The 12,898-nt window shown below is 44.0% G+C and overlaps 1 protein-coding gene across 1 annotated transcript in view; it reads left to right on the top strand.

Moving 5' to 3' along the window:
* The window catches only part of LOC126190765 (cadherin-87A), a 699,820-nt gene that overhangs the window by 441,870 nt on the left and 245,052 nt on the right, over positions 1 to 12,898 (top strand). Inside the window, exon 4 of the mRNA XM_049931292.1 lies at positions 12,620 to 12,691. Coding sequence (XP_049787249.1) covers positions 12,631 to 12,691 — 61 coding nt within the window. The 5' untranslated portion in view covers positions 12,620 to 12,630. The remainder of the gene's footprint in view (positions 1 to 12,619; positions 12,692 to 12,898) is intronic.

Raw genomic sequence — 12,898 nt, 5'->3', positions numbered from 1 at the left:
AGCGATCTCACACGCAGTCACTCACTTATGACGTCACACCAAAGATCTATTGCATGCTCAGTGTTACAGATTGAATAACATAGGGGATCATAAAGCTGCAACCCTGTCTCACTACCTTCTCAATCACTGTTTCCGTCTCCTGTCCCTCGACTCTTACAAATGCCGTCTAGTTTCTGTGCTACCACTGCTGCCCTCAGAATTTCATAGAGAATATTCCAGCCAATATTCTCAAAAGCTTTCTCTAAGATCACAAATGCCATAAACATAGGTTTGTCTTTCCTTTGGTCTGAGGCGCTGCAGTCATGGACTGTGCGGCTGGTCCGGGCGGAGGTTCGAGTCCTCCCTAGGGCATGGGTGTATGTGTTTGTCCTTTGGATAATTTAGGTTAAGTAGTGTGTAAGCTTAGGGACTGATGACCTTAGCAGTTAAGTCCCATAAGATTTCACACACATTTGAACATCTTTTGTCTTTCCTTTACCTAACATCTTAGACAAGTCGAGGGTTCAGTATTGCTTCGCGTGTGCCTACATTTCTCCGAGTTCCAAACTGATTTGTAAAGATTTCGCGTCAGTATTTTGAAACATTGACTTATTACACATACAAACAGCTGTGTTCCACGGAAAATTGGCCGCAGCTGTACCTGACCTCAGTCGTGCCTAAGTCAGACTGTTCGGAGGGAGATGTGAATTCTTTTCCTTTCGAGTATGAATCCAGTGTTTTATCCACTGCACGGCACTGATAGCTGGCTCCCATTGTTTTATGTCTCTCGTGTCATTTGTCCAGAACGATTTCACCGGAACGATTTTGTCTTGCAGATTTGCCGAGGAAATGCAATTCATCTACGGAGGAGGTAGCTTTAAAAACATTCGCTAGACCAGTTATGCGCTGTTCGTCAGTCTGCGACTTTTAGGAGGAATTAGAGAAGATCCAACTAAGAACAGCCTGTATCGTTACTGGTTCGTTTAGTAAGCGCGAGAGCGTTACGGTCATGCTCAGAGAACTCTAGTGGCAGATGCAGATTTAGATGCGAAGTAGACCGTGAACACCTGACGCCTGTATGCCTATAAATGGAGGGGGGACTTTCATCTGGAGGTTTCTAAATTTCTCGTGAACTTCAATAGGTCCGTTACAATAATCCCACAGTTCCTTATGTTTATTTTGCAAAACAATGCATCCTCCTGTGGCGAGTGATACGCCGTCCGTCGGCTAAGCGCGCAGCGCCGTGTTAGCAGGACATCCATCACAAGTGCATCCGAACAGCACACGCAGCCCCACTCCCCGTTATTCAACTACCATTTTCACTAGACAGAGTCTCCAGCCCTAGCTTTAGCTCAGTAACAGGTACCGAAGATCCATATACACTCTGAATGCCATAGATGATTCCAGTCCTGTTCACTGATAGGCATTTTCTAATAGCAAGCACAATCTACTTCACAGTCCCAGAGTTGCTAAAATGTTTAACGTTTATCGTCTGCTCTTAAAACACCTAATTGATAACTCTCGACAGTCGTGGATTTGGATATCCTTTCCCAGTGATCATATGCTCAGATGTATTCTGTACAGGAAATACATACATCAAAAGAAATATTGCATCACCTCGGTTCCGAGAGTTCCGGAACCTGTACAAAAAATTGGAATAGAGATCAACATAAACATCATTTTCGCCCTTGTTATTGCTTATGAAAACCACACATTGCATATTGTACCACCATACAGCGAGACCTTCATAGGTGGTGGGTCAGACTGATGTAAACACCTGTACCTCTAATACCCAGTTACACGTCCTCTTGCATTGATGCATGCCTGTATTCGTCATGACATACTATCCACAAGTTCATCAAGGCACTGTTGGTCCAGATTGTCCCACTCCTCAACGTCGATTCGGTATAGATCTCTCATAGTGGTTGGTGGGTCACGTCGGCCATAAACAGCCCTTTTCAATCTATCCCAGGCATGTTCGATATGGTTCATGTCTGGAGAACGTGCTGGCCACTCTAGTCGAGCGATGTCGTTATCCTGAAGGAAGTCATTCACAAGACGTGCACCATGGGGGTGCGAATTGTCGTCCATGAAAACGAATGCCTTACCAATATGCTGCCGATATAGTTGCACCATCGGTCGGAGGATGGCATTCACGTATCATACAGAGACATGTAAACAGGCAGAAGACTGCGCTGCGATCGGCAATGCCTATATAAGAAAAGTGTCTGGAACAGTTGCTAGATCGGCCACTGCTGCTACAATGGCAGGTTATGAAGATTTAAGTGACTTTGAACGTGGTGTGATGGTCGACGCACATGTGTGTGTGTGTGTGTGTGTGTGTGTGTGTGTGTGTGTGTGTGTGTGTGTATAATTTCTATTTATAATATCATTTTTATTATTCTTAAATTGTGATACGAAAACATGTATATCCCGTAGCCTTGTAAAAGTGATCCACAGATGAATAAAACTATAAACTACTACTACTAAAATCAAAAGTCCCAAACAGTAGAGTTGACATCGTTTGTACAGACATGCCACAGCTGATGATAACAATTACGACACAGTGATATTAAGGGCACCTGCTTGTCATATAAAACGAAATACGTTTTCGCACACTTCGTCTATGAAGTGATGCAGTGCTGCCTCCCAGCATCCACGTTCCCACTGAGTGTCATAGAGTCACCTATTGCGCTGGTGAAAATATATTTCTGTCAACAGTACATTAAATACCGACTTTTTAGGATAATTATCTGCAGTTCTGGGTATTACACTTGGTCTACTTTGTCGGGGGGGGGGGGGGGGGGGGGGGGGGGGGAGGGGGGGTGTGAGTTCGTGTACAAACGGCAGGTAATTGGGTTTCGGGCAATGTTACAAATGCTTATCTAAATCAGCAGACGAAATACCCTCAGACTTCAAGAAGAATATAATAATTCCAATCACAAAGAAAGCAGGTGTTGACAGATGTGAAAGTTACCGAACTATCAGTTTAATAAGTCACAGCTGCAAAATACTAACGCGAATTCTTTACAGACGAATTGAAAAACCGCTAGACGTCGACCTCGGGGAAGATCAGTTGGATTCGTAGAAATGTTGGAACACGGGAGGCAATACTGACCCTACGACTTATCTTAGAAGAAAGATTAAGGCATGGCAAATCTACGTTTCTAGCATTTGTAGACTTAGAGAAAGCTTTTGACAATGTGACTGGAATACTCTCTTTCAAAGTCTAAAGGTGGCAGGGGTAAAATACAGGGGAGCGAAAAGCTATTTACAATTTGTACAGAAACCATATGGCAGTTATAAGAGTCGAGGGGCATGAAAGGGAAGCTGTGGTTGGGAAGGGTAGTGACACAGGGTTGTAGCCTCTCCCTGATGTTATTCAATCTATATATTGAACAAGCAGTAAAGGAAACGAAAGAAAAATTCGGGGTAGGTATTAAAATCCATGGAGAAGAAATAAAAACTTTGAGGTTCGCCGATGACATTGTAATTCTGTCAGAGACAGCAAAGGACTTGGAAGAGTAGTTGAACGGAATGGACAGTGTCTTGAAAGGAGGATATAAGATGAACATCAACAAAAGCAAAACGAGTATCATGGAATGTAGTCGAATTAAGTCGGGTGATAATGAGGGAATTAGATTAGCAAATGAGACACTTAAAGTAGTAAAGGAGTTTTGCTATTTGGGGATGCAAAATAACTGATGATTGCCGAAGTAGAGAGGATATAAAATGTAGACTGGCAATGGCAAGGAAAGCGTTTCTGAAGAAGAGAAATTTGTTAACATCGAGTATAGATTTGAGTGTCCGGAAGTCGTTTCTGAAAGTATATGTATGGAGTGTAGCCATGTATGGAAGTGAAACATGGACGATAACTAGTTTGGACAAGAAGAGAATAGAAGCTTTCGAAATGTGGTGCTACAGAAGAATGCTGAAGATTAGATGGGTAGATCACATAACTAATGAGGAGGTACTGAACAGGATTGGGGAGAAGAGGAGTTTGTGGCACAACTTGACTAGAAGAAGGGATCGGTTGGTAGGACATGTTCTGAGGCATCAAGGGATCACAAATTTAGTATTGGAGGGCAGCGTGGAGGGTAAAAATCGTAGAGGGAGACCAAGAGAAGAATACACTTAGCAGATTCAGAGGGACGTAGGCTGCAGTACGTACTGGGAGAAGAAGAAGCTTGCACAGGATCGAGTAGCTTGGAGAGCTGCATCAAAACAAGCTCAGGACGGAAGACCACAACAACAACAACAAATGAGCTTTGAAAGTTTTATTTTAATAATTTATGCACTATTTGTAGGAACGAAACCAGAGAGACAGTAAAACTTTCAGCATATCTAAAGGAAGGAATGTTTCCACTTACATGGTGCGGTCATCTTATAATGTATTGAAATCTTGTGTTTCTCTGTTAGTAGTGTTCTTCAACCAATGTTAAAATCAATGGCTTTAGGTTAATAACTAGAAATACGTAAACAGTCCTTGTCCGCAGATGGAGGTCTAGTGGCTAGCGTTGCTGCCTTTGGATCACGCACGATTCCAAGCCGAGTTGGGGATTTTCTCTGCCAAGGGACTGGGTGTTTGTGTTGTCCTCATTTCATTATCATCATCATTCGTGACAGTGGCTAGATTGGACTGTGTCAAAATTGCACTGTGTAAAAGTTGGGACTTGATACGGGCGCTGATGACCGCGCAGTTGAGCGCCCCAAAAACCAAGCGTCAATATCGTTGTTGTTGTTGTTGTTGTTGTGGTCGTCTTCAGTCATGAGACTGGTTTGATGCAGCTCTCCACGCAACTCTATCCTGTGCAAGCTTCTTCATCTCCCAGTACGTACTGCAGCCTACGTCCCTCTGAATCTGCTAAGTGTATTCATCTCTTGGTCTCCCTCTACGATTTTTACCCTCCACGCTGCCCTCCAATACTAAATTGGTGATCCCTTGATGCCTCAGAACATGTCCTACCAACCGATCCCTTCTTCTAGTCAAGTTGTGCCACAAACTCCTCTTCTCCCCAATCCTGTTCAGTACCTCCTCATTAGTTATGTGATCTACCCATGTAATCTTCAGCATTCTTCTGTAGCACCACATTTCGAAAGCTTCTATTCTCTTCTTGTCCAAATAAGTTATCGTCCATGTTTCACTTCCATACATGGCTACACTCCATACATATACTTTCAGAAACAACTTCCTGACACTCAAATCTAAACTCGATGTTGACAAATTTGTCTTCTTCAGAAACGCTTTCCTTGCCATTGCCAGTCTACATTTTATATCCTCTCTACTTCGACCATCATCAGTTATTTTGCTCCCCAAATAGCAAAATCCTTTACTACTTTAAGTGTCTCATTTCCAAATCTAATTCCCTCAGCATCACCCGACTTAATTCGACTACATTCCATTATCCTCGTTTTGCTTTTGTTGATGTTCATCTTATATCCTCCTTTCAAGACACTGTCCACTCCGTTCAACTGCTCTTCCAAGTCCTTTGCTGTCTCTGACAGAATTACAATGTCATCGGCGAACCTCAAAGTTTTTATTTCTTCTCCATGGATTTTAATACCTACTCCGACTTTTCTTTTGTTTCCTTTACTGCTTGCTCAATATACAGATTGAATAACATTGGGGAGAGGCTACAACCCTGTCTCACTCCCTTCCCAACCACTGCTTCCCTTTCATGTCCCTCGACTCTTATAACTGCCATCTGGTTTCTGTACAAATTGTAAATAGTCTTTCGCTCCCTGTATTTTACCCCTGCCACCTTCAGAATTTGAAAGAGAGTATTCCAGTCAACTTTGTCAAAAGCTTTCTCTAAGTCTACAAATGCTAGAAACGTAGGTTTGCCTTTTCTTAATCTTTCTTCTAAAATAAGTCGTAAGGTCAGTATTGCCTCCCGTGTTCCCATATTTCTACGGAATCCAAACTGATCTTCCCCAAGGTCGGCTTCTACCAGTTTTTCCATTCGTCTGTAAAGAATTCACGTTAGTATTATGCAGCCTTGACTTATTAAACTGGTAGTTCGGTAACTTTCACATCTGTCAACGCCTGCTTTCTTTGGGATTGGAATTATTATATTCTTCTTGAAGTCTGAGGGTATTTCGCCTGTCTCATACATCTTACTCACCAGATGGTAGAGTTTTGTCAGGACTGGCTCTCCCGAGGCTGTCAGTAGTTCTGATGGAATGTTGTCTACTCCCGGGGCCTTGTTTCAACTAAGGTCATTCAGTGCTCTATCAAATTCTTCACGCTATATCATATTTCCCATTTCATCTACATCTACATCCTCTTCCATTTCTATAACATTGCCCTCAAGTACATCGCCCTTGTATAGACCCTCTATATACTCCTTCCACCGTTCTGCTTTCCCTTCTTTGCTTAGAACTGGGTTCTCCTCTGAGCTCTTGATATTCATACAAGTGGTTCTCTTTTCTCCAAAGGTCTCTTTAATTTTCCGGTAGGCAGTATCTATCTTACCCCTAGTGTGATAAGCCTCTACATCCTTACATTTGTCCTCTAGCCATGCCTGCTTAGCCATTTTGCACTTTCTGTTGATCTCATTTTTGAGACGTTTGTATTCCTTTCTGCCTGCTTCATTTACTGCATTTTTATATTTTCTCCTTTCGTCAATTAAATTCAATATTTCTTCTGTCACCCAAGGATTTCTACTAGCCCTCGTCTTTTTACCTGCTTGATCCTCTTCTGCCTTCACTACTTCATCCCTCAAAGCTACCCATTCTTCTTCTACTGTTTTTCTTTCCCCCATTCTTGTCAATTGTTCCCTTATGCTCTCCCTGAAACTCTGTACAACCTCTGGTTCTTTCAGTTTATCCAGGTCCCATCTCCTTAAATTCTCACCTTTTTGCAGTTTCTTCAGTTTTAATCTACAGTTCATAACCAATAGATTGTGGTCAGAGTCCACATCTGCCCCTGGAAATGTCTTACAATTTAAAACCTGGTTTCTAAATCTCTGTCTTACCATTATATAATCTATCTGATACCTTTTAGTATCTCCAGGCTTCTTCCATGTATACAATCTTCTTTTATGATTCTTGAACCAAGTGTTAGCTATGATTAAGTTGTGCTCTGTGTAAAATTCCACCAGGCGGCTTCCTCTTTCATTTCATACCCCCAATTCCATGTTCACCTACTACGTTTCCTTCTCTCCCTTTTCCTACTACCGAATTCCAGTCACCCATGACTATTAAATTTTCGTCTCCCTTCACTATCTGAATAATTTCTTTTATTTCATCATACATTTCTTCAATTTTTTCGTCATCTGCAGAGCTATTTGGCATTTAGACTTGTACTACTGTCGGAGGCGTGGGCTTCCGTCTATCTTGGCCACAACAATGCGTTCGCTGTGCTGTTTGTAGTAGCTTACCCGCATTCCTACTGTTTTATTCATTATTAAACCTACTCCTGCATTACCCCTATTTGATTTTGTATTTATAACCGTGTATTTACCTGACCAAAAGTCTTGTTCCTCCTGCCACCGAACTTCACTAATTCCCACTATATCCAACTTTAACCTATCCATTTCCCTATTTAAACTTTCTAACCTACCTGCCCGATTAAGGGATCTGACATTCCACGCTCCGATCCGTAGAACGCCAGTTTTCTTTCTCCTGATAACGACGTCCTCCTGAGTAGTCCCCGCCCGGAGATCCGAATGGGGGACTATTTTACCTCCGGAATATTTTTCCCAAGAGGACGCCATCATCATTTAATTAAACAGTAGAGCTGCATGCCCTCGGGAAAAATTACGGGCGTAGTTTCCCCTTGCTTTCAGCCGTTCGCAGTACCAGCACAGCAAGGCCGTTTTGGTTAGTGTTACAAGGCCAGATCAGTCAATCATCCAGACTGATGCCCCTGCAACTATTGAAAAGGCTGCTGCCTCTCTTCAGGAACCATACGTTTGTCTGGCCTCTGAACAGCTACCCCTCCGTTGTGGTTGCACCTACAGTACGGCTATCTGTATCGCTGAGGCACGGAAGCCTCCCCACCAACGGCAAGGTCTATGATTCATCATCATCACGTAAACAGTCTTTAGTCACACACAGATCGATAGAAACCTTTCGTCTGGCTACAATACAGATGACGAGTAGTTGCCGGAACGCGGAAGTTCTGTGCTCCAATGTGAGTGTTCTCCATCCACGTAGTATACAGATCACTGACCGGTGGGTTCCTCCGCCGACACGCCAAACGCCCCAAGTCCAAACTACTCTGTATCACAATACGACCCAACAATATTCTACCCGCAGTCGTAGGTAGCCTGAACCAGGGGAACGTTCTTCGGACGTAATAGTGCATCCATCAAGCTGAGGACTGCTTTACTAGTAGTAGTGTTATCAGAGATGATACGGCCTTGCCTTCCTCAGACCTGGGAATTTCAATTCCTGTCTTCTGCAACCTTATTACGATTGTTTCCAATTCTGTTACATCTCGCGATTTGAATCATATCACATGGAGTCCGCAGAGAGGGGTCTCTGCAGCGTGGAAAGGTGTTCATTTTATTTAAGTGCAATATCGTGAAATTACTTAAATTTGTCAAATTAGTATTACAGTCGTAATCAATTTCAAGACTTCCTTTCCACTGAATAGAAGGAGTGACCCAAAAGAAATTCCTTCATTCAGTTTTAAACTACAGTATATTGTAAGGGTTATATATATCGATACTACTACGATGTACCGAATTTTACCCTTACCCATATCTGCTGGACCCAACATCACAGGTGACGCGGAGATGCCCCCCCCCCCCCCCCCCGTCAACTAGGGAGTGGGCTGACCTTTTGACGCCTACAGAGAAGGCGCGTAGGCTGTTAGTATGAGAGATTGGCTCATGGAGTGTACGAGTACGAATCTGATCACGGATCCGTTGGCCCGAACAGGAGCGCGAGATATTTGTTCAATGATTAGTATTCAAGCAATACGGAAAAGTATATTTCTCTTTACGAGGAACGAACGAATTGAAGGGTAGTGCGTCTGTTCATGTAAGATGAGTGAACTTTAGATCGGCATAGAGCCTTCTTATGAACTCAAATTTAATAAGTCCACTGTTTATCGTGAACTGTTTTATTTCAAGGTCCCTTCTCATCATAGTATATTTACTCAGCTACATATATTAAAGACTGTCAGTAGCAGATTGAGAGGACATGTGTCGCATAGCCACAGTAGTATCATTCACACTTGGCATTACTTTTAAGGAAAAATAATTGTTGGTAACGCTGAAAGGTTTGATGATAAATATATACGATCGTATCAGAAGTATCCGGATACTCATCATAGTATGTTTACTCAGCTACATATATTAAAGACTGTCAGTAGCAGATTGAGAGGACACGTGTCGCATAGCCACAGTAGTATCATTCACACTTGGCATTACTTTTAGGGAAAAATAATTGTTGGTAACGTCGAAAGGTTTGATAAATATATACGATCTTATCAAAAGTATCCGGATACTCTTATGTAATCCAGAATTGATCATTAAGAGTCATTAAAGGTGGACTCACCAGTATGAAAGTAGGCCGTCCCTATGGAAAATTTTTGGGAACATCTCGTCAGAGCAGTCATAGAAACATATCACGGAAGGCTCAGACATAGTTCTGTGTAAACAGATTCAAGGGACTATGTAGACAGCAAATAAAATTTACTCTGTGACTGAATGTTCGTTCCGAAAAACACGATGTACACTGCTCAACCAAAGTTCGGAATACTACCGTAAAATGTGGTTAACGACACTAGAGGTCTCATTGACCTAGGCACTACGTGCATTATCCAGTTAGAGCCCATATTGTATTGTATTGCATGTTAACCGAGGGCCTAGAAACGACGGAGAGGCTCCGTCCCCGCCGCAGCCGCAGTGGTCCACAACAACACGGCGACTACCGCAGTCCACTTCACTCCTTCGCCGCCCCACACCGAACCACTCTTTCAGGGTTATTGTGCGGTTCAGCCCCGGTGGACCCCCCCCCCCCTCCCCCCCCCCCCCCCAGGGAACATCTCACACCAGACGAGTGTAGCCCCTATGTTTGCATGGTAGAGTAATGGTGGTGTACGCGTACGTGGAGGTCTGCGCAGCAATTTCCGACATAGTGTAGCTGTTGCGGAATAAGGGGAACCAGCCCGAATTCGCCGAGGCAGATGGAGAACCGCCTAAAAACCATCCACAGACTGGCCGCTCACCGGACCTCGACACAAGTCCGCCGGGAGGATTCGTGCCGGGGACCAGGCGCTCCTTTCCAATCCGGAAAGCCGCGCTTAAGACAGCACGGCTAACCGGGCGAGAGCCCATATAGTAGACGGTGTTTACTACTAGCTTGTTTTGTGGCTGTTTCCCAGTCATGTAAACAAACGCTGCTGCAGCGGCACACCGCGAGCTGCCCAGTATCAACAACAGCTTCATTCAGTTTGTGTTCAGCACTGCAGTAACACCCCACGTAGAGGCATGCAACACTTTGACAGAGTAAGGATAGTGGCTTTACTTTCTGCAGGTCATACACAGCAAGACGTTGCCGATCGGTTTCGTGTCACTCAAAGCGGCGTGTCTAATGTGTGGGGAAACTACAGATAGATGGGAGATGTGAACATTAGGGCTCGCAGTGGTCGTCCTCACATGACAACACCAATGCAGCATCGTTTCCTGCATCAGGGGGTTCTTCACTCCAGAAGACCAATGAGACGTTTTGCACTGAACCAACGGAACCGATGCAGTTGAAGGACCTGGCTCTCGCACATCAACACTAGACCATTGCAGAATGAAGTAATGTCATGTTTGCTGACGAGACCAGGATTGTTTTGCGACCGGGCACTGGACGCGCAAAGGTTTGGAGAAGTGCTGGACGACACCAGAAACGCCGATACTTTCAGGAAGTCCATCCATTCGCAGGTGGAAGTGTAATGTTCCGGGCAGCAGTAATGATGGGACGGCGGACCCCTTTAAATCCCGACTACGGCAGTTTGACTGGTCCCCGATACCTTCAACAGGTCCTACAAACGGTTGTAAGGCCCTAAAGACGTGAAGTGGGTGACAACATCGTCGTTGTCGATGAAAATAAAAGACCGTACCGTAGTCTAGTCGTGTCTCGATATCTTCATACATGCAGCATCAACCGAATGCTTTGGCCAGCATAGTCCCCAGACACGAATGCAATTGAGCATGCATGGGATCTGTTGAAGGTGGTCATGGCATAACGACCGAATCCACCCGACAAATTTCAGGACCTCAGTAAAGCTGCCACTGAGGAGAAGGACCTCATATGCCAAGATAAACTTGGTGGTCTCATCCAGAGCATGCCTCGCAGAGTGGAAGAACTCATCCGTCTGCGGGGAGGACATAATGACTACTAAAGACTGATCATTATCATCATGAGATAAAGATTTTCATTGTTTTTGTTTTCAAGATGTACACTTAGGAGGGAGCCTGCCTTGTTTTGTAGCTAGCCAAAATAGTTCTTGTTTTCAGAAGGAATTATGTTCATTTTGTTAACCAGGCATTGCACAAAGCTTAGTACTCTAAGAAGTCACTGCAGTAAACTTTTGTTGAGGTGTGTACTTATTGAGTACAAATCAGTGATAGCGTAAGCTGTAAGAAAGCGCTCCTGTATATACTGGGTGATCAAAAAGTCAGTATAAATTTGAAAACTGAATAAATCACGGAATAATGTAGATAGAGAGGTACAAATTGACACACATGCTTGGAATGACATGGGGTTTTATTAGAACCAAAAAAATACAAACGTTCGAAAAATGTCCGACAGATGGCGCTTCATCTGATCAGAATAACAATAATCAGCATAACAAAGTAAGGCAAAGCAAAGATGATGTTCTTTACAGGAAATGCTCAATATGTCCACCATCATTCCTCAACAATAGCTGTAGTCGAGGAATAATGTTGTGAACAGCACTGTAAAGCATGTCCGGAGTTATGGTGAGGCATTGGTGTCGGATGATGTCTTTAAGCATCCCTACACTTGCGACTTCAGGTAACCCCAAAGACAATAATCGCACGGACTGAGGTCTGGGGACCTGGGAGGCCAAGCACGACGAAAGTGGCGGTTGAGCACACGATCATCACCAAACGACGAGCGCAAGAGATCTTTAACGCATGTAGCAATATGGTGTGTTTTTCTTTTTTTTTTTTTTTTGTTCTAGTCAAACCCCATGTCATTCCAAGCACGTGTGTCAATTTTTACCTCTCTATCTACATTATTCCGTGGTTTATTAAGTTTTCAAATTTATACTGACTTTTTGATCACCCGGTATTTGTGTGTGCATGTGTGTATGTGTGTGTGTGTGTGTGTGTGAGAGAGAGAGAGAGAGAGAGAGAGAAAGAGAGAGAGACCTCTCAGGGAAAAATGTTAAATGTATCTAATGTTTGTTACAATATCTTACGTGATACCAGAAATGAGGCGTCATAGTGCAGACGCTGGACTCCACATTCAGCGTGGCCCACGCTGCCTCAGCACTGTGGGAACTCTGTTAGGATGCAGAAGCGTTTCACTGTGCGCCGAGGCCAGAGCCCGGGATTTGGCGGCGCTATTCGCGGTGGCTTTGGCTAATCCGCCGCCAGGCAGGACCCGCACCCGGCCGCCACGTTAATGTGAACACGCCGTGACGAGCCGCCTCTTTCCTTTGTTGCAGAGTGCCGGCAGATGGAGCGCGCGATGCTGCTGGCGGCGCTGCTGCTGGGGTGTGCGGTTGCGCCATGCGCTGGTGAGTACTGTCACGAACGGATCCTACTTCTGCAACAACGCTACTTTGCTGTGCCTACTGATTCGTAATTGTTCAAACAACTCATGAGCGCATCTGATTTCATATTAAAATAAACTGACCAAAAATATTTTGCACCATCCCCCAGAGTGTGTTTCTGAATTGGAAATGACTTTCATGATGCTCTGCACTGCTGACAGGCCGCCCGTG

The sequence above is a fragment of the Schistocerca cancellata genome, chromosome 1 (genome assembly GCF_023864275.1).
Source record: "Schistocerca cancellata isolate TAMUIC-IGC-003103 chromosome 1, iqSchCanc2.1, whole genome shotgun sequence".
Lineage (NCBI taxonomy): Eukaryota > Metazoa > Arthropoda > Insecta > Orthoptera > Acrididae > Schistocerca > Schistocerca cancellata.
The sequence above is the reverse complement of the archived record's forward strand: the minus strand, read 5'-3'. Positions and strand labels throughout refer to the sequence as shown.